We start from the raw sequence: 21,409 nt of genomic DNA, 5'->3' as shown, positions 1-21,409 counted from the left end.
TTGGCCTTTTTGTGTGGATTTGTTTCACAGCAGACTGAACCGACCAGCTGAGTGATCTCCATGACAACTGAGCAAACTCCACCCACTGAAGAAAACCTAAAGATGCAGTGGAAAGCTCCAGTACGGGGACCTTGAGTAAAGATTTGTTTTGGTCAAACCCAAAACTGTAAAAACTAACTCAACTTAAAGTCCACTTATTAGCCCAGGGCTTTTAACTGTACCTCCTGGTCTTCATCAGCAGCTGAAACATCTGTGTGATCATCACATGCAGTTCTTACTGAAAACACAAACATTTAGGCAGATAACATAGAATCTGTTCACCATTCACTTTATTTCATAATGCCTTGCTCACTGTCGTGGAAGTTCCCAAGAACTTAGGAAACACTTGATAAACAGCGGTGTGTGAGTGGTAAAAGAATTCTAGTAAGGTGAAGATTCACTCCTGTACAGTAACACATTTAAAAGATAGACTCATCAAGTCTTGCACTTTTAAAATCAGAATTGCTTAAATGAGAAATAAAACTTGTACATGACGAAAGAAAACAAAAGTGATTGTGCAAAAGTACTTTAGGGATACGAGACGGAGAAAGAGATCACATTCTTTTAGAGTACATGTCACGTTTGGTATGTAAAGCTGGTGGGAAACACATTATCAGCTTACTGACATAGATCCTTCTCTAGAATTTCATTCAATGTCCATTCCATTCAAATATCTTCTTTTTCTTAGCTTTTATCCCCGCTAAATGTCACATAAAACAAGATCTTAAAATGCAGGCAACTCCTAAGGCAACATGTGAACTAAAAACAAACTAGATACTGTAAAGGGAGCTACAGGCTCCTCTATTTTGTCCGCAAGGGCATTCCCAGACCAGATAAAATATGTCCTAATGCAAAAATGACACAAAAGCTATCATACAAAGTGAACTACTTAATAGAAAAGACAAAAACACCTACACGCAAAAACAATACTGAAGTCAAAATAAAAAGGACACCCACAGCTGTGTGTATCTGCTCTGGAAGCTAGGTGTGTGTTTGCATCCAGGTTCACACACAGGCCACGCTGTTCCTTTCTCTCTGAACTGAAGACGTCAAACACCTCGAAGAAGTATGTGGTCTGTGGAAGGGCTCATGCTCACAATTAGAAAAGGGAGAGGTTAGAGAGAAAGAAGTTGATTTAAGGGTGTGTGGTTTGCATAACAGGTTTCAAACATCCTCCTTGATCTCCAAAATCTGCGTATGATTCACACTTTTTCTCTTGGTTTGCACAGTTGCTGAGGAGTGGACACACCGAGCAGGCAGCAAACGTATAGACACTCCCGAGCCACAGTCCTGGGCCTCCACCCCGGAGCACTGCAGCAGGCTCAGGTGTGATCCGGACCGGGTGCAGTGACTGTTTGGTCTGCTGTCACAGAATCCACCGTGACAATGTGCAAATGTACGTACAGAGGACGTCGTCTTCCTGCTGGACACAAGTATGGGTCTACAATGCAACATGCAGGACACAGTAGAATGCAGGTCTCTTTACAAAGCCGGACTGGGAACAGCGTGTGTGCGTGTGTGTGTGTGTCTAAAGCATCAGAGGGGGTAGTGTTCTAGTGCTGGGCTGAGGATGGGGGGGTGGCGCAGTTCACATGTCTCTGTCTCATCACGACGTGCCCTGTCTCTTCTGTTGCTGGACCCGGATCAGCTCCAGCTGTTTTTTGCACTTCTGGTAGTATGTGGACAGACTCTTGTTCTCCTCCAGCAGCTTCTTGTGCTCCTGCACCAGACGGGACGTGTTCTGCTGGTCCTTCTCATCTTGGTCCAGTTCAGCGATCAGCTCCTTCCTGCAAACACATATTAAGCAATATTATAATCTTATTAGTCTATATCCACGACGTTCCACTTCCGGTGCCACCGGAAATTCCACTGGATGTCCCTCTTTTCGGCCGGTTATCCGTCCCCTTCCTCTTTCTCTGTGTTGGCGTTCTAACCTCCGGTGGATTTGTGAGGACTATGGTTAACTGCTCCTCAGATCTCTGCAGGGTAAATCCAGACAGCTAGCTAGACTATCTGTCCAATCTGAGTTTTCTGTTGCACGACTAAAACTACTTTTGAACATACACGTTTCACCAAAACAAGTTCCTTCCTGAGACTATTTAGCGGAGGCACCGTGGCTCTGTCCATGAAGATTCTGATTGGTGTAAATAAATGCCAATAAACCAGAGCAGGTTTTTCTCCCATCCAGGACTGCTGTGTGGACTAACCAGACCTTCCTCCGCAGCGCTGTGGAGGAAGGTCTGACGAAGCGAGACTATAATCTTACACAACTCTCGGAGCGAAGGCTGTTTGTGCTTGGGGGCATGTCGCTACATTAGGGCTGTCACTTTTTTCAAAAAATCAACATGGAAATCATTTGAAACAATGCCAATATGCTGGATATTGTTGCATATAAATCTAATCCAGCCTCTTCCTGAGCTTCTGGAGAGGCTGCTGAGGATGGTTGTAGTGAATAGTAGGCATCAGACGAAGTCCCTCCACTGCCTCCCTATCTTTACCTTTCTTTATTGGTAATATTGCCATAGGCGGTGTAGAATAGTTGTGTAACAGACCATAGTTGATCCGTGGTCCGTACGGATCAACACTCACGATTCGTAATGCATGTGAACTGCGGATTCATTGCAAAGTTTAACGATAATACTAGTGTGAAATACATTTTACTGTACTTAAAGTAGGCTGATAAATCTCTAGGGAGGACTGCCGTGAAAAGATACAGGCAACGCAATTTTCTGTTGACGTGAACGGGGCATGTTAAAATCAGTTGTATGTTCACGTGGACAGAGTAGGGAATTCACAAGTGTTGTACTCTGGCTCGGCTCCAGCTCTGTGTCTGTCCCTCTGTCTCGGTTTACTCCCCACTGAGTCTGACTTAATGCCCCCCCCCACAAAACTGGATCGGACTATTTCTTACTGGGGATTATGTTGAAAGTTTCTCATTTATTAAATCATTTCTTAAAGCATTTAAACTAAGTTTTGTGTTGGAGTTTGTAACATTCCAAAATCTCAATTTTGACTTAAAGATTTTCATTTTCTCTGCATATCTGTTTGGTCATCGGTTTTATTAACTACTAATAATCGGTATTGGCCTGGTCGATCCCTAGAACGGAGCATGTTAAAATCAGCTGATAGAGATGCTCATGGCTACTGGAGGAGCCTGAGAAGTTGTAAAGCTGTGACGCCGGCTACAGAACTCCGTGCTATCAGCAGCAGTTGGTAGATTTTAGGAGACAGTGAGCGTTATGCAGCGACAACAGTTAAGTTTAAGCACCAAAATGACTAGTTAAGTTTATGAAAAAGCAACAATCCCAAGGAACACGCATTTCCGGGGTGAAAGTCCGGGAAAGAGAACTCCCGTTTCATTCACGAGACGTCTGTAACGCTGCTGACCCGCCGAATCGCATTCAACCCACGCTGGAGCTGTTCATAATGAGTCAGCCGTCACTCTGTGAGGAGAGAATCCAGTCTGCAGTGGAGTTCAGACACTTCACTGATAAACCAGAGAACTGTACAGTAACAATCGGCTTCATAATCAAGAAAGTTTTTCTCTCTCTCTCTCTTTGGAAACAAGTGAAGGATCAGAGACAACAAGGGTCAACTTTACATTTACATTTTCTACCTGCATTAGGGTAAAGAAACAGTGCTTCAAAAACACATTTACATTCTCCATGCTCTATAACAATGAGATGTCAGGATGTTTTTAGTCAAACACAGCCTATTAAGAATAAACACACTGAATAACCTCAACAACAAACCAATTCCTTTCTAAGCACTAAATGATATGAGCAGATGAAAAGTGGATGCTTTGTGCAGCTAGACATACTTTCTCTGGATCAGCAGGGCGATCTCTGTTTGCACCTTCAGGTATTCTTGGGCCATCTTGCAGTGCTGCTCAAACACGGCCATGGACTCTTTGGAGTTGGGACAGGGAGCGAGAGGCTAGAAATAAACAGGCATGTTGCTGTCTTAAAAATGCATTACTGCAGAATGTATTTATATCAACTGTACAGACATCTCACTGATGAGTATGTGTATTTCTATTCACATTCCACTTTTTAGATAGCATCATGTTTTCAGGAATAATCTCTTGATGATGAGGTCATTTACACTGTCCTTCAAATCATCTTTGAAAGGCTGCGCCAAAACATAGTCAAAGCTGATTTAATGCAGCTTCTATCTGACTAAACGAAACAACAACACGTAGGTAGTGCAGTTTGCTGGTGTACCTGCAGCTGGTGATCCAGGGTCAGATAAGCCATGGGGATGGAGTTGTCTGAGCCGTTGGTGTCTGAGAAGACAAAGGGGAAACACATATCTATGGAAATCTTCACCTCCGGCCAGGAGGTCATGTTTTCAGTTCCGTTTGAAGGGTTTTCCCCAGAAAAGTTGTTTAGCCCTGTGGCAAGTGTCCTGGCTGGGCCCAGTCCCAGACTGATGGGAGCATTAATGTAGAGCCCAATGATTTCTGTGATAACAGAATCATGGACGGAATCGCAAAATTCATCATTTAAAAAAGCTATAAGACAGACTCCATAGAGCTCTACATTAAGGCAGTGCTAAAAGCTAACTGGAGATTTTAAAACATGACTATGTCTAAGTGTAATTGTAAAAAACTTCTAAAAAATACATTACAAAATAATGTGGCTTAGGCCTGGTGGGGGGAACCCTGGTTTGTTTGTGTGTGTGTGTGTGTGTGTGTGTGTGTCTGTCTGTCAGTTAGCAGGGTTACAGAAATACTTCTGGCCCGATTTTCATGAAACTTGGTGGAAGGCTGTAGGACCGAGGGAGAACCTGTTACATTTTGGAGGGGGGGGGGGAGTCACGGGGCGGATACACAAATTATTTTTCTCTTTCGTTAACATTGCCAGATAGGGCGTTTGTGCTGCATTCATGTGGCGTTTAGGTGCAATTATGATATTTCACCATGCATGGTGTTGTGTAAAGTAGCCTTAGTGAAAGAGTTGGCGTGAGTACCTGTGGCTTCATCGGGAGAGAAGTAAGCTCTGCTGGTCTTATCAGGCGGCATCATCCTCACACTGGGACTGGAGGAGCGGCTGCTGTTCCTGCTCCCCTGCAACAGGACACACACACCGTCAATCATCTGGGAAGCCAGTCACACATCACTAACGTTTGAGTGGCAAAATGTGATCTGGATCACCAAATAAACAAAAAACAATCTGTTTATCATGCACATTTGGAGGGATATGCCAAATGAAGCTTATTGAAGACATTCTAAATTTACGGGTTTGATTTTGTCCGCTTGCAATTATCACTGAAGAGTTGGTGCAAAATACCTGACATACATGCAGCCAGCAAAATGATGTTGTTGGGCTGAGCCATTTGACTGAGATATACAATATCTCATTTCTAATAGCCTTCTGAGGTTAAAGTGCCACTTGTCATTACATAGCAGTCTGCTGAAACTGCCCTGCACTGCAAGTGATTGCATTGATCTACATTTCTTGTTTCTGTAACATTTATTTCCTCAGTTACTGCCTTCAGTATGCCATTTATTGGATACATCTAACCATGGTCTCTAAGAATTTTTGGTTCTGATTGGCTGGCCTGTGTGGGTTAATTTGTAGTAACCAGAGGAATAACCATAACACCTCTGACACTGGTGTTGGTTTGCAGAGAACCACACAAATTATATTTCAAATGTGTTTGATATTTGGGTGAATCTGGACATCCAAATCAGTGGCAGGAGGAGAGGGATGACTTTGGACATTACATGTTAAAATGTAGCCTGCAGGTTTGAACAACCATGGAATGTACACCTGGTCGGTTATTGTCCTTTACATTCTTTACAATGAATTACATTTTGCCAAATTAATGCCATTCAAATAAAAATGATGACTCAGGAAAAATATTGTGTTAAAATAATTGAGTCCAAACTGTGAACATTAATCAAAATGCAGCAGGATTATTTTGTATGCAGTGCTATAACACGTCCCATCCAATCTGAGGTTAATCCAATGTTTCCAGCATGTTGCGGTTTCAGAGCTTTAGATCCCAACATGGGATCAAAAAAGCAAATTCACACAAACAACTCCATGATCAATGGCACTGTCACAGCACTGGGAATCCCACAGGCAGCACAGCACAATGTATCTTCTTTAGCAACAGTATTTCTGTACAAAGTCTTAATAGTGAACTCCTAATGAACTTTTGACTGCACAGAGCTGTGGGTTTACTACCAAACAAATGGAGACAAATGTTTGGGAAAGCAGGAGAGCTGCTCCAAACCAAGGAGCTTATTTGCAGCAGTGTGTATTTGAGGAGGGAGCACTAATGTTGATATATCACACACACGTCATATTCCAAGCACTTTTCTCCCAAAGAATTTCTCTCTCTTGACAAAGAATGTATCAAATGCTTTTTAACGACGCCATCAGTCAAACATCCACAATGCTTCACAGGAGGAGAGGAATGAGGAGCGCGGCAAACTAGAAATAAACCCACGGTTGGGTTCAGGTAGAGTTCAACTTTTCATTTTATTACGTAAAGATAAAGCACTGTCTGTAACTGACCATCTGTGCATCATTAATCTTACATCTAAACAGAAAACATAGCCAGCTTTAAATCATGGGTGTTCATTAGCTTCCATGTTAAGAATATTCAGGTCCAACTGAAATCCCATGTCTTCCTTTTTCAGTCAAAAAAAAAAAATCAGAAATGCTCCTTTACTCTCTAAGGCCGGGTTCTGACAGCCTGCGTCGGCTGTCCGACGGTCCGGCAAAAACGCAGGTCTTTCCATTCTTGTTGAATGGGGGTAGTGCGTTTAGGCTGCGGCGGGGGTTGCAGCAGGGGGGACACTGAAAAAAGTGCAAAAAAAGTTGAGACCAACTCAACTTTTCGAGAAATGCAACCCCAGGTCACGCTGCGGTGGCCAATCATCTAACGGAGATCAGACTTGAACTGAACTGCCCGGGAGTTTGTGTAATAACTGAATGTTTCCTGCAATAACAAAGCACTCGCTAGTCTCTTTCTCTCTCTCCTGTTAAATAAAGCTGCCTTCAAGTGCGGCTGTAAACGTTGAGATCTATAAACAATCTGACGGAAAACAGTAATTGTGAAATATAAAGTCTACTTGTGCTTTGTTGGGGGGTTAAGGAACACAACAGGACGTCACAAAAATGAGCCGTTTCATTGACACTCCTCCTGCCGCACCACCCTGCGGAAAATCGCCGGATTGTTTTGTTTTGGTCTGAATGCCCCGTAAGCCGCTGAGTGTGAAGGCTGCATATGGGTTTGATTGACAGCTGAACTGGCAGGATCACTGAGAGACATCGTGAACAAACTGCTGTTAACTGTAGTTTACAAGCTAAGGACAGAGAACATCCGCTTAGCAGTGGTGACGAACAATAACGACCACAACATTTAGCATCTAAACTGGGGGTTCTGGTCTCACCCTGTGACCCATATTTTCCAAGGTCATTAAGTCTTAACCACCTTTATATAATTCAAACCAAGCTAATTTATTTTTCAGAAATAGCCTTCGAAAACACACTTGCGCCATGTTTTTTTTTTTTTTTTTACGTAAATACACATATTTATATGTGCAAAGTGCATTTCAGAGCACATTAATAAGAAACTGAGGAGGAACATGACAACTGCATAGACAAAAGTGACTAGAGACAAGTCCAAAATCAGATGCGCATTAAATGTTATTCATTTATTTTTGACCAGCTGTCCACGACCAACCCAAACGGGTTTGTTGAGAATCACTGATGTAAACTGACCGATGTTAATATGTTGACTGTTTTTGAGCTGCTCAATATGCTGCAGCAGATTAGTTTATAAGTCTGGAACCAAGCCAACCAGCTAGAGGATGAATCGTAACCATAAAACGTGAGCAAAAGAACATTTGGAAAACGACAAAAAGGCTAAGGTGTGTACAGAAACAACCATAGACTTCAGTTGTTGCAGCTAGCTGTAGCCGTGACTCTAATCATCAATGAATGGAACTCCACAGACCCCTGCCATTCCAGTGTCAGTCTGTGTCTTACCTGGCTGGACTCTGTGCCGATGCCTGGCAGATCCTGCACAGATCGACGTCTCTGAGACTCGCATGTGGCTGTGGACGGGATGGACAGAGGAGAAAGAATGAGAGCCAGTAGAGTTGCAGACAGTGGCAGTGGAAGATTGGTGCCTGTGCTTGCTTGAGGGATATCCAGGGCCACAGAGTGACACAGGGACAGCTGCACTGATTCAATCCTCCATGTTCTGGCCTGTCACTATGGGCTGTGGCATGGCTAGAATGTGACCAGCGCTAAAAGCACCCAGCCCCACTGACAGTGCACAGCAAACACACACACACACACACACACACACACACACATCACCATATAACAAACCTATCCACAAGAACAGCTGAGGCTACTTATGTGACAGGTTTGCACTGACTGGCTGGTTGGAGGCCCAGCGGAACTGCTAGGCACGGCACTCTTTAGTCATCACTCATTCATCTGATGGCCAGATTAACACCAGATTAAAACTGACATCCCTGAGGTCTCACCTGTGGAGTACATGCAGTAGTGATGGTCAAATGAAGCTTGGTGAACCACTGTCTTTATTTTCTGAGCTCACTAGATGGCGCTCTCTGTTCAACAAAGGGTTGAAAACACACTGAATACCATTCCTTTAACCTTTTTCTTTGAACAGAGAGCGCCATCTAGTGAGCTCAGAAAATAAAGACAGTGGTTCACCAAGCTTCATTTGACCATCACTAGCATCACTAGCAGTCAGAAGATATGACCTGCTCCATCTGCTTTAATACAACTTTACAGCCACTTCATGTCAGGATGTCTGTTGTGAATTATCTGTCTCACACACCTACATCAAAACACACGGGTGAGTTTAATTTAAGGGATTCAGTCCAACAATGAACATGGAGCTCATTAGTAGGACTGTTGACTACACTACAACTCAACTAAAACATACAGCATTAGTAATTCAATCTTTATGTCCAAAATGTCAGCTTGTCAGGAGTTTTCAACTTCATGACTATGCACTTTTGAGTTTGATGGTGTATTTTGTAATGCATATATGTATAAACATTTAATTGGTGTAAAGCTACATGTATTCATCCATCACCGTTCATGTTTTGTTTGATATGCGACTTTCTTCAGTTCGGTGCACAGCTCCATATTCTGGATTTGCTCAGCCATACCTACTTTTGAGCTATTTGATTTCTATCACTCTTGTAACTAAACCCAGTCTACATGTTCTGTTTCAATATGAAATATTTCAAGTTACTGAAGCTTATGATGCGCTAACTTCCGATTCACTGTAACTGTATACCTTACTGCTGGCTCTGATGGCCAATTAATGTTAATTACTGTGTAGACATGTTGCACTTGTTTAAACAGACAATTTGTATTTTATTTTATATGTAAATAATGACGGTGCATTACTGACATATTAACGTTTGTATTTTTTTCCATATATGCCAACGTTTGAGTGCTGTCATTTTTACAGAAAGTATAGCCAATGAGCTGCCATTTAGTGTTTTCATTATTTAAACTAAATGATACTTTTTTTATCTTGTGTTTCTTTTGTTTTTTTCCTGCTATTGAAAGTATTTTGTACCATGTCCCCCATACCTGAGGTACATACCGAAGTGGGAGGTTTGTACAGTGTTACACCCCTACTCAAAGGCCACCAAGGATTTATGTGAAGGGGAAAAGACCTGATGTCCAGGTGTACACATGCACTGATAAGTGCCCTACCTTTAACAACATGCATCAGGCGACTCCCTTAGTCACTGGATTAAATCAGCCACATGCAATGTGTCTCACACAGCTCAAAAATAGAAGTCTTTTCTGACATCCAGAGCTGTCCCCATTCCTTTGATCCGTATCTCTGCTTGTAATAATAGCTCTGACCCTCAATGTGAAAGAAATTAATCTAAATGACTTTTTCAAAGTTAATGGATGTAAAGAGAGCAAGAGGGGGAGAAAAATATTAGCCAGGCTTTCTCTAAGTCCTCTATGCATGAAAGGCAAGGGCAAGCTCAAATGCAGAGCACAGCTTTACCCGTCCTCTGCCTGAACTGCTGCAGCCAAACCAGCACGCTAGCAGAGAGGACCATGAGTTACAAGGCTCATCTCATCCGTTGTCACCTCATCTGATGCAATGCACTGATTGGATTCCCTGAAGTCAGCTAGAAATGTGTTGATTTTGACATAGGTGACAGAAAGATTCATCAGGAAACTTTTAATTGGATCTCGATTTTGGCTGTAAAGCCGCCTACACATGATAGGCGGTAAAACCGCTCTACGCAGGCCATTCCATTGTTTTCCTACGGGGAGAGCGGAATTGCTGCCGTGAGCTGCTCTCAAAATTCAAATTATTTCAACTTTGACCTCGTTGCCGCTGACCTTTCAAGGTGCAATGAATTCCAGAACGTTCCTGCACTGTGCTTTGGGCCCTACCTCGTGGTTTTGCCGCTTATCATGTGTAGGCGGCTTAAAAGGTGACACCAAATGAGAATATTAACTCATGTTCTGATTCCGCCATCTAAAAATAACAGAAGACAGAGACATAAAGCAGCTCTGATGTGTGTTACTCCAGGACCAGCTCAATTATATCCATATTTAAATAGAGACTGGTTTAAGACATGCAACAAATTTGATATGAATAAACATTGTGTGGTTGGTATCATGTGGAGGTACACACAGGAGAGGGCCATGTCAGAGCACAGCAACCCACACCAGCTAAGCCGAGCCAAACCAGCTCCACCCGGTCACCAGGAAGCCCAGTGGTCCAGTGATACCTGTGACGACGATCTTGGGGACATCCAGAATGGTGCCGTATGATGCCGTTTTACGGTGGCCTCGTTTATACGGGGGACGTGCTGCGAAAACACACACATACACACATACAGCTGCGAACACAACAAGCATGCAGACTAAGACAGACTGGGGGCCCACAGCTGGACTGAATGTGGGCCACACACATGCAGAGCATACACTGTACGTGCAAGGGCAGCATGCACTCCCTCCATTCCAGACGCTGTGAAGCAGTACTGCGTAGACTGCCGGCAGCCACAAATAACAGCAGGCATTCAGATCTATTGCTGTTTGGATTAAAACTTCAATAAGGCAATCTAAGGACAGAGGCTGTTGATGCTGGAATCACAGGAACTATATTCATTAAATGTAAATTGAAGTCTGAAAACAAAAAGAGCAACAAAAACCCTGACTCTTTGTGCTCAAATTAAATCTCTCTGCACGCAGTTCTTGAGGTGAGTCTGCTGCTTTCTGTCAGAGCCTTTAATGGAGGCAGATGTTTGACAGCTGGGTCTGACGGGTCATTATGTGGATGTGTTAATATAAGGACTCAATCTTCACCTCAAAGTGATGAAGGCACAACCTGACAGGAGTGTCAGGGGAGGAGTTTCTTGTGGACTTGGAGAGGCATCATGCCTTGACAATAACACTGCATGCCTTTCTTGTGCAAATTTTCTTATTTAATAGAAAATTCTAAATAAGAGCATGCTAATTTATCAATATCTTGATACGCTCCTCTTCCTGCTCGTATGTGTTGTGTGCTGTGTAAAGTCTGGCATTACCTGCAGGTGTAAATTGCATCTTTGGCTCCAGCTCCGACAGGTCAGTACTCATTCGTTTGCTGTCAGATGATGCCAGGCACTGTGTTCTTGCAGGCAGGCTCTCAACACTGCCCCCCCTGGACAGAGGCAGAGTCCTCAATGGGTCTGCCTGAGAGAACAACAGAAGACTTTCACTACAGAAGCTTGTTTTGACAATATTTGTTTTCTGTATTACAGATAAAATGCTAATGGCTCTGTTCAAAATGAAGAAGTTGAATGAAGAGTTGGTTTACCTTTGGTTTGAAGTAAGGAGCAAACTGAGGCGTTATCTTGATAGTGTCGTTGCTGCCTTGAGAATCACTGTGCTCCATGTTTGTGTCGCTTTTGTTGCTTGTGCCAGTGTTGTCCACATATGAACCTGTTATTCCCCGGGACACAGGGCAGGAGACAGGTTTTTATAGATTTCATACTTTCTCAACTGTGGTGCCTTTCATCTAAGGTTTGACATTACATTTTCTGCTTGTATTTGATGGCTCGTAACGCTGAAAACATTTGAAAAAACTCAAAATAATTCAAAAACTTTAGACTGACAAATAAAAAATAAAAAGTCTGCAGTGTGATTCCCACCCCTTGGGGCGTAAAATCAATGAATGAGTCATAATTGACGGACACACTCATCTGTGAAAATATGTCACCCACAATATAGCAAAAAGGCAACACTGTCTACAAGTGCTTCCATATCATTGTGAACTCCTTGTTAACAGTTGTAAATTATGAGATTAAAGCTAACTGAGGACCTAAATGGTTGTTTCAGACATGATAACATTCTTGGATGCTGAGGAGCAATAAATATGCATTTGGAGATTTTTCCATGTAATACTTACTTGCTATCCAGACAGAGGGTTAGCACCAGTAAAGGAAACTAAACATAAATGAGTGCAACATTATGCATTCTTCTGTGTTGATAACTATTGACTACACTTTGATATTGGATCTTGGACATCCATGCATTAAATGATATGTACTGCTTTAACATGAACTTCCTGTACTGGTGCGTCCCAAAGGTTTGAGGATGACTCAAACCTGTACTAGTTGCAGAGTTGCTCTGTCCCTCATCTGAATACTGGTATGGATATTGTAGGGGTTCATCAGATTCTGGGAAGTACTGCCAAAAAAAAGAAGGAAGACTTTAATTTTTTAAATATGCACCCCTTGATTGCCTTAAAGTGACCACATCTTTCTACCCAAGCTCAGTGTGTATGAAAAAGTGAGGTTTATTACAGTATGACTGACTGCAAATGAATTACGCAGACTTTATACACACACACACACACACACACACACAGCTATTCTCTTTTTTATTTCATGTTGAAAAAGGAGGAGAAAGCGAGTCTGCCAAAATTGGCCAATGTGTGAGAGGGGGAGGGTTAGTTAACTGCATAACGCTGTGATCTACACTCGTGTCTCTCACTTTCACTACAGATGTCCCAGTAAAAAAAGTTAGTCTGGAGCCCTGCGTTTCAATTATTTCCCTTGCCCCACACTGATGCAAAAATACATTTGCCAGTGATTATCTTAACTGCATATTACTCCCGTGATAAAATAAATCCATGTCATAGCCATTTTAAGTTTTATGTCAAGTAGTAAAATTGTATTAGTTATTGTTATTGTATTAGTATTGTTTAAGTAAAAATACTGATTCTCCAAAATTCAGTTCAAAAATCTTTAGAATAAGATGCACATTAATCGTTAGATTAATCGACTAATCAAAAAAATTATCGTTAGATTAATCCATGACAAAAATAATCGTTATGGATGGCCCTAGACCAAATAATTGGGCAGAGATGGCTTGAAAAGGTCGGTTTCAGTTTGGTGTGAAAGCAAAGCAAACCAACCAAAGGATTTTGACAGTAGACATGTGATTTTAGCTTACATTTAAAAGCTAAACTACTATTAAATCCATTTGCTGATCTGATCTGTTAACTGTCAACAAAGCAATCTTCTAAGTGACATGTTGAAGTTATTAGAAACAAGTTGAAACATAAGTGCTGTACAAGACACCACTTTTCTTCATTATTTATTACTATCTTATAACAAAAAGCTATGTGGAGCAGGGCTGCCTTTCCACAATGATACAACTCACTTCAGCAAACATTCCTACCAAGCTGCTCAAGCGACTGTATGAGTTAGAAATGTAGGTAATGATATGCTGAATCAAAGTTCAAATGTTTATCATCTTCAAACCTTTAGTTAACTGTTCTCATAAGACTTTACACTCAGTTGTCAGTTTAATATGTACACCTAGCTAAAACAAATGCAATCTAACACAACAGTCCTGCAATCTATTCCTCCTTCATGAAGGGTGTAACGTTCAGTTTTTGTTAAAACAAAGATGTGTTCATTCACACGTATGGTAATTTTGAAGAATGTAGTTTGTGGTGCTGTTGAATAGTATTGCCTTATAATAGCAGGTGTTTCCATCACTTTGTCCACCCCATTTCTATCAATGAGGGTAGGCTGAACGACAAACACCTCTCTGTGTAAGGCATTATAGTGTATACTGTATGTAGCATTAAACCATTACCTAATGGTGTTACAATCTGCTCTCTGGGACTGAACTATATGGTCAGGTTTATTGATTCCTTCACTCCAGTTCAATGAAAACTTTGAAGAGAGGGTAAGCCGTGTGCGAGGACAGATTACCTTCATTAGATGAGTCATGATCTTCACTATCTCCTCCATAGAGGGCCGCTGAGAGGGGTCTTTAGACCAGCAGCGAGTCATCAGACTCTCTATGGGCTTTGGCAAATTCTTGATTAAAGGAGGCCTTGTGCCTGAATGTGTAAAAAGAGAGTAATAAAGTAATTCACACACAGTCAAACGGACAAATAATATGTGGTATCACATCAGACAAGCAGAGAAATATTGCAAATGTATGCTAAATCCCCCGTCTCCTGCTGCTCCAACCATAATGACTCAGGCAGGCAGATTCAGTGGTGAAAAATATTAAACTTGTCCTCAGGTATTATTAGTGTCCCATTAGTATTCCCCTCCATCCATCCAGCGCTGCACAGGTGAACATGCCACACACACACACACACACACACACACACACACACACACACACACACTGAGTGACTCACCATTGTGCACAGCCCACATAATGCGAAAAGCTGGTCCTCCAATTTCATCAAAGGGCTTCCTGCGAGTGATCACCTCCCAGAGAATGATCCCCCAGCTAAACACATCACACTTCTCGCTGTAATTGCTGCCTGCAAGTACAGAAGGACACACAGCAACACTTAGGTCCTTTTCAAACGGGGAAAATAGGCTCCGTTTGACATCGCCGACTGATAAGGTAATTCTCTGTGGCACATTTGAGATGAGAGCGAGGATATACCTGGGAGAGCACAGCTCCTTTTTCAGGGAGGAGGAGGATGAAAATAAGGGAGCAATTTTTTGCAGCTCCTGTGTTGCTTAATTACTGGGCCTATTATTACAAAATGAAAGTGCACATCACACACCTATTCTAAAGTTGCTGCGCTGCTCACACTGATGCTAATGAGTTGTAAAGAGTTCACAGAGAGGGCAAAGTGAGGTGTTTAATTGCACTGGAGTCGTGTAACTTGCCTCCAAAAACAAGATAACGCCTAGGGCTTAATTCATCTTTCCTCCTGACCCCCTCGCCAAGAACACGTCTCATCATGTAGAAATACATTAGGCTCCTGGCTGAATGAGAACACAAATTCTACACCGTCGCCTCCCGTGGGAAATAAAGCCACAAGCATCACTCCATTCATCTTCTCACTATGCTTGGGAGACTACCATCAATAAGCAGTAGAGTAAGGCTGCTGATGATGAATCAAGAATGAATGCCTCCATGCTGCAACTAAGGTGAAACGTGACAGAACAAAGGTGGGGCACAGAAAGAGCACATGCAGATGGATGAGGTGGTTCATTGGGTTGTGGTGATTCGGTAAAGTCAAACAGTAACTGCATTCATTTAAATACTTTTTAGTTAAAAAACAACTGACAGGGTAGGGTTCCAAAGCTCCTCAGCTAGTTGGAATGCCACTCGTACTTGCCTTCAAATACCTCTGGGGCCATCCATGCTGCACTTCCTTTGTTGTTGGTCATGTGGGTCTGAATGTCGCATGCTGTTCCAAAGTCACATATCTTCAGCACAGTGCCGCCTGCCACTAGAAGCAGACTGAAAGACAGAAAGCAAGAATAAAAAAAAAAAAACATTACACGCTGACAATGCTTTGACCTTAAGATAATCAATAAAAAAGTAAACACTGTCTGACTTGTTTGAGTAAAAAAAAGGGGACTTTATTTTAAAGAACTGCTAGACACAACAATGCCTCTGGTAAAGAAGGGGGCAGTATGCAACTTCAAAAGCAATGGCTGCAATGTGCCATAAAACAGAAAGAAGAAGAAGTGATATGGAGGCTTCGCTTGCTGCGGAAGGAAGGAATTAGAACTGCACAAGATATCGCACAACTTGTGCGATAAACACATCGTAAAAGACTGGGGAACTATTTTGTCACCTGGCGCCTGAATTATGTGTTTTCCTTTACATTAATAAAACCATTCCAAGATGAATTGGTGCATACAAATTCACTAGAATGCAGGAAATGAAGTGTTTTCTTGGGAAGGACCCCCAGACCCCCGTTTCATGTGTGTCCCCCATATTTAAATGAACCTACACCCTTGGTTATAGGTACAACGTACAGTGGTTTGCAAAGTTTTTGACTTTTTTTTAACAGAAATATGTTTTTTGTTCTTATTCCTTTAAGTGTCTTGTGAACACACAGATTTAACTTTGAGGGGGGTTTACCCCCAAGTTAGGAAGCACTGAGATAATATATATATATTCTACATCTACATCAGATGGTAGCTTAATAGTGTCTATAGTGTCATCTATGTACATGCAATACATCAGCGTTCGACACAATGTCAAGTTAAGGCTAGTAAGTAACTCTGGGTCTGGACATTAAAAAGAGCACAGGAAGAAATTCCTGGCAAACAACCCAAGCCAAAGTTGACAACTTGTCAGAATGCATGACCTTGTTATTCCTAGAAGCTCCACAACAGTTCTCTAGGAAGCAGACCAGCTGGAAACTCCCAGAGAGTCCTGCAAAGAGACTTCTTTGTCCCAGAGTAGAAACACCACGCCACTGGGTGTTCAAACGGATAACACAGCAGAGCATTACAGAAATAGAAAGGGCTGCGTTGGTGGTCGCATGTTGCTTCAGGTACTTTTGACAAAATGGGATACGATCTTCTGAGTCCAGTTTGAGTACCAGATCCATCCATCAGATGCCAGAACACCGCACAGCATTTAGAACACTATGAGGAAGGATTTCACTACAAAAGCTGGAACAACAACTATGCTTACTCGACGTAGCAGTGCATTTTTAGCTTCAACTTTGTTTTTGCACCTCTCTGTGTCTGAACCCCCCACTGTGCACCGCAGTGATCTCACTGAAATGAATGAGGGGGCTGAGTACCTTGAGACAGTGCCAATGTCAGTCTGATACAGCTTAAAAATGAATGTCAATATGAAACATAGGGAAATGGAAAAGGGAGTAACGGAAGCATTGCTTAAAAGGACTGCTGGGTTGTCAAAAGCCAAAACTGTGTGGTTTCTCAGGCATGTTTTCTTGTCTACAAACAGAGTTTTTGCATCTGAATAGGATCAAGTTTGGTGTCTTAAGGCATTTAGGGTGTTATACATTGAGTTTTGCCATGCCTGATCTACTAGACTCCCTTTACCCATACTTCATGGTTTTACATGTTGTTGGAACAAGTTAATAGTAGGTATGTTTTAAATTGTGAAAGAAATAATTTTCAAATAACAATTTGAATATAGAAAGAACCATTACAGGTAACGGAGGGGAGTCCATGTAATGCAGTGCTATGAATTTGCATACATACAACAAAAGAGAAAGGAAGTGGTCTTACTAAACTGGTCTCGTACTAAAAAAAGTGGTTGCTCCAGTTTAAAATAAACATGGAAACACTCTTTAAAAAAAGATCTTGAGAGAGAAGTTCAAACCCCGCCTACTTTGGCACCTCTTCACACCTGACCACACCTGTTAGGACACAATAACCTTGCAAGTAAAGATATAAAGATCTTGCATAACATATGAGAAAAAACACTTTTGAGTGGCTTGCAATGCCGTAGAAAAAGACAATCTGACCTATTTCAAAGTATATTTGTTGAACAACATGAAGTAAATCAAAACAAATTCAAAGGAAACCACCAGACATTTTGTTGGCACAGTGAAACAGGAGACAAGAAGAGAGTGAGGTGAGGAGGAGCATACTTGGGTGGCTTCAGGTCCCTGTGAATGAGAGCCTTTGGTTTCATGCCATGGAGATAGGCCACGCCCTGGGAACACTGAAAACACCAGCTCATGGCATGGGAAGCAGTGTAATAGGGGAGGGGTTCAGCACCATGCAGCACTGTGGACAAGAGAGCACAGTCACAACCACCACCACAGACAATAAACCTACAGAGGAACTCAACAAAAAGTGTGTTTCAAGACACTCTTATGCACGCATGCGAGCACGCACGCCTAACACACAGGGCTGACTACCTTTTCCTTAGCATCTTCAACAAGTTTATTTCAAAAGGGAAATCTGAGAATACATATTTCAAAAACAGTATTCACAAAAACAGAAACTGGCCAATCATAACCTCTTGGGAATGAAAGCTGTTGAAAACACTGATATCTTGGGAAAGCAGGCAAAAGGCCTATGCACAGTATGAAACTCTCGTGCTTACGTTAATTACCTGCAATGATTCTTTTAGAGCAGAGAAGCCTCTAACTGCATGTATAAACAATACAATTTAAATGATTAATTCCAGTTAATTAACACTTCGTCCCTATTTTTGTAGTTTTGTCCATCACTTCAATCACATTGTGCTCACCAAAGTACTTGCTGAGATCTAGAAACACGGCAACATCGCTACATTAAAGTCCAATGTGGCAAGAAGCATGAGAAGTCGGATGATCAGGCAGGTTGTAAACAGACCAACAGTTTATCCAGGCTGTATAAAAATCACTGTATTCCCTTGATCCCTCACTGTACAGGAAACGGCTGTGCCTGCAACTACTGTAAGTACAGTAGGTCAGAGTTCATGCAGGGCGTCTGTCTGTTGGCTGTGCTAGATGTTTCCTACAAACAATTTGGGTATTCATTTCATAAAAAAAAATGTTTTGTTTGTTGTTTTGTAACCTGCTGACTGTCTGAGTGCTCATATTTCTTGACCCCACTGGACTTCTTTTAACCGATGTTGCCACATTGGCAGATCACAACAATTGACTTTAAAACTGCAATCGGATTATTACTGGGAGTAACGATGGTCAAAACCAACAAGACCCAAATTGCAATAAAAATAATTATCCTTTAACTGGAAACAGCAAAGTGCCGACTATATTCCATGAACTGTTAGTAATAAATTTGATTTTTTTTTGTCACCTTTAGTGATCCATATCCACTAAGTCAGACGTTTCTTTCACCAGTGTATGCCCTACGTATTAAACATAAAGTAACAGTCTTAAAATGTGTATTTACAGCAGTTCTATGATGCAGCATTTTGCTGAAACACTGGCACATATGTATCTTTATTTAGATATATAGTATTACTGCAGAGTGTTTGTTACACCTCACCATTTCCCAGGTCCATTTGGATATTTACTGCATGTCACTGTGCAAAGACTAGTTTATTAAGGAAGTGGACAAATGACTGAACATGCAAACAGTGGAAGGGTCAACTGAACTGGGCTGCTTCTCACATCCGTGCAAGGCTGTGTTCATTTCACTACTGGCAAGGTGAACGAATGCCCACATGGAGACTCACCATTGTACAATGACCCGCCTTCAGCGTATTCCATCACAAGGCAGACCTGAGTGGGAAAGAAAATCATTAGAAATTCCACCAGACTGACAATCCAAACATTTAGGGCTGTATTAAAACATACCATTACTGTAGTTAGGAGAGCATAACATATTATAGCATTCCAGTTAACTTACTGGATTATTGCAAGAGCCATACAACTTCACAATGTTGGGGTGATTCACACGTGAAAGCTGTCGGAGCTAGAGACAAAGAGAAAACGTTACACACCATTTCATCTACATACATGCTATTCAATACTTTAGAAGTACACACATATGTATTACCTAGTACTAATGATGGCACTGATATGAAGCGAAACAAACTAAACTGTAATATTAGCTAGATCTTGACAGTGTGTGTCAACTAAACATGTTGCAGTAGTGAGACAAACTCCATTAAGGACAATCACAACAATACCTCAACACTAAAGGCTTTCCTCTCTGATTCACTCTCAATGGTCTTGATTGCAACATCTTTGCCTTTCCATTTGGCTTTGCAAACAACCCCAAAAGCTCCTCTCCCCACCACCTGAAAATGGACAGTTAACAAGAAAATTAATCCTCTGTAAACACACGTTTGCACCATATACAGTCCATGGTCTGCACCGTATACAGTCTGCACCATGTACAGTCTATGGTCTGCACCATATACAGCCTGCACCATATAGTCCATGGTCTGCACCATGTACAGTCTATGGTGTGCACCTGGTCTCCTGGACGTGTTGTCAGTGTCTGGGACTTACCTCCTCAACTTCAATATCCTCATAGTTGATTTCTTCAAACGGATATCCCGGAGGTGTTTCAAGTATATCGGCGGATGGTAACGTAAGAGACATTACTTGCTAACGTCAGCTAGTCACTTACTGAAAGAGAGCACATCGCAGAGGAAAACACCACCAATGTTAACACCTGACGTTATTCAGTTAAATTGAACACAAGGATGAGCAAACTTGTTTAAAGACATCTATCACAATGGCACAGTTGTATGATAAACATGTCATTAACCAGGGACATGGTAAGCAACAAATAAGTAACGTTAGCTAGCTATATACACTATAGTGTGCTGTCAGCTAAGTTAGTGTGATGCAGTCAACCAGCTGGCTAACCGCGGAGCTTAACTAGCAGAGCGAACTGTAGCTGTCACCGACATTAGCTCTTGGCATACGTAATACAGGCTTACAGCATAACCATAGACCAGTGCTGACCATAATTTAACACAAGTACACTACAATATTAAGTAAAAACAAGCTTCTCCAGGCCTACAGTGTATTAGCTGGCCGGCCTGCCTGCTAACGCTAGCTACTGGGACTTATTAGCTTCAACAACCCTTCGCAGTTGACTTGTCCCCGGTGCAGACGCCGGCTCTCTGGACATGGGGAGACTTTCTGCTATTATTGTACGGAAAACCGAGGAATAACGTCCTTTTAAAAACACTTCTTCTCTATGCACTTGACAGCCAGACATAACTTTTTCACAACTCGTCTAGCTGGCTCGCTAGGAGTGTATTTTTCTTCTTCGCAGGAGCAGCTCCATCAGGAAGTGTGTGCGCTCTGCAAATGTGTCCCCTGCACACCGAACAGGAGAACTCGTTCCAATCTTAAAAAAAGGAAGCAGTATGTCCAATGTTATAGTAAAAAGAAAAAAACTTGTGCACAGCAGTGCAATGTTAAAGTGTTTGAGTGAGTGTATCTTTCCATTTTTCGTAATTGCCACCTAACCCTCAAGGGAGCGATCTTTTGAATTCCTTATGTGCTCATTTTTTTTATTGTAAATCTCCCAGGCTGGCTCATCTAGAATTGTTGCATGTCTCAGTGGGTCTGTAAATATGTGATAAAGGCCAATAAACTTTTGGTCTTACACTTTGTGTGAAATACAACTTGTTGGTTTGGAGAATTTCCGTCCGTCTTT

The 21,409-nt window shown here is 41.9% G+C and overlaps 1 protein-coding gene across 4 annotated transcripts; it reads right to left on the bottom strand.

Annotated features, from left to right (window-relative positions):
- Positions 1–307: 307 nt before the first annotated feature.
- On the bottom strand, positions 308–21,085 carry map3k7 (mitogen-activated protein kinase kinase kinase 7). Of its 4 annotated transcripts, none has more exons than XM_031285614.2 (18): positions 20,828–21,085; positions 20,245–20,364; positions 19,920–20,030; positions 19,637–19,702; positions 19,464–19,509; positions 17,923–18,061; positions 15,676–15,800; positions 14,734–14,862; positions 14,294–14,424; positions 12,674–12,755; positions 11,884–12,008; positions 11,612–11,759; positions 10,814–10,894; positions 8,046–8,113; positions 5,011–5,107; positions 4,263–4,324; positions 3,860–3,975; positions 308–1,826 (listed from the first exon to the last, which is right to left on the bottom strand). In XM_031285614.2, the coding sequence occupies exons 2-18, from the start codon at positions 20,335–20,337 to the stop codon at positions 1,646–1,648; spliced, it is 1,800 nt and encodes a 599-aa protein (XP_031141474.1). In that variant the 5' UTR covers positions 20,338–20,364; positions 20,828–21,085; the 3' UTR covers positions 308–1,645. The 4 variants fall into 4 exon arrangements, with proteins under 4 accessions (XP_031141474.1, XP_031141476.1, XP_031141477.1 ...); XM_031285616.2 differs by having other exon boundaries at positions 20,765–21,073; XM_031285617.2 differs by lacking the exon at positions 10,814–10,894.
- Positions 21,086–21,409: the final 324 nt, after the last annotated feature.

This window comes from Sander lucioperca, chromosome 19 (genome assembly GCF_008315115.2).
Source record: "Sander lucioperca isolate FBNREF2018 chromosome 19, SLUC_FBN_1.2, whole genome shotgun sequence".
NCBI classification, from domain to species: Eukaryota; Metazoa; Chordata; class Actinopteri; order Perciformes; family Percidae; genus Sander; species Sander lucioperca.
Note: the sequence above shows the minus strand (reverse complement) of the source record. Positions and strands in the feature narration are given on the sequence as shown.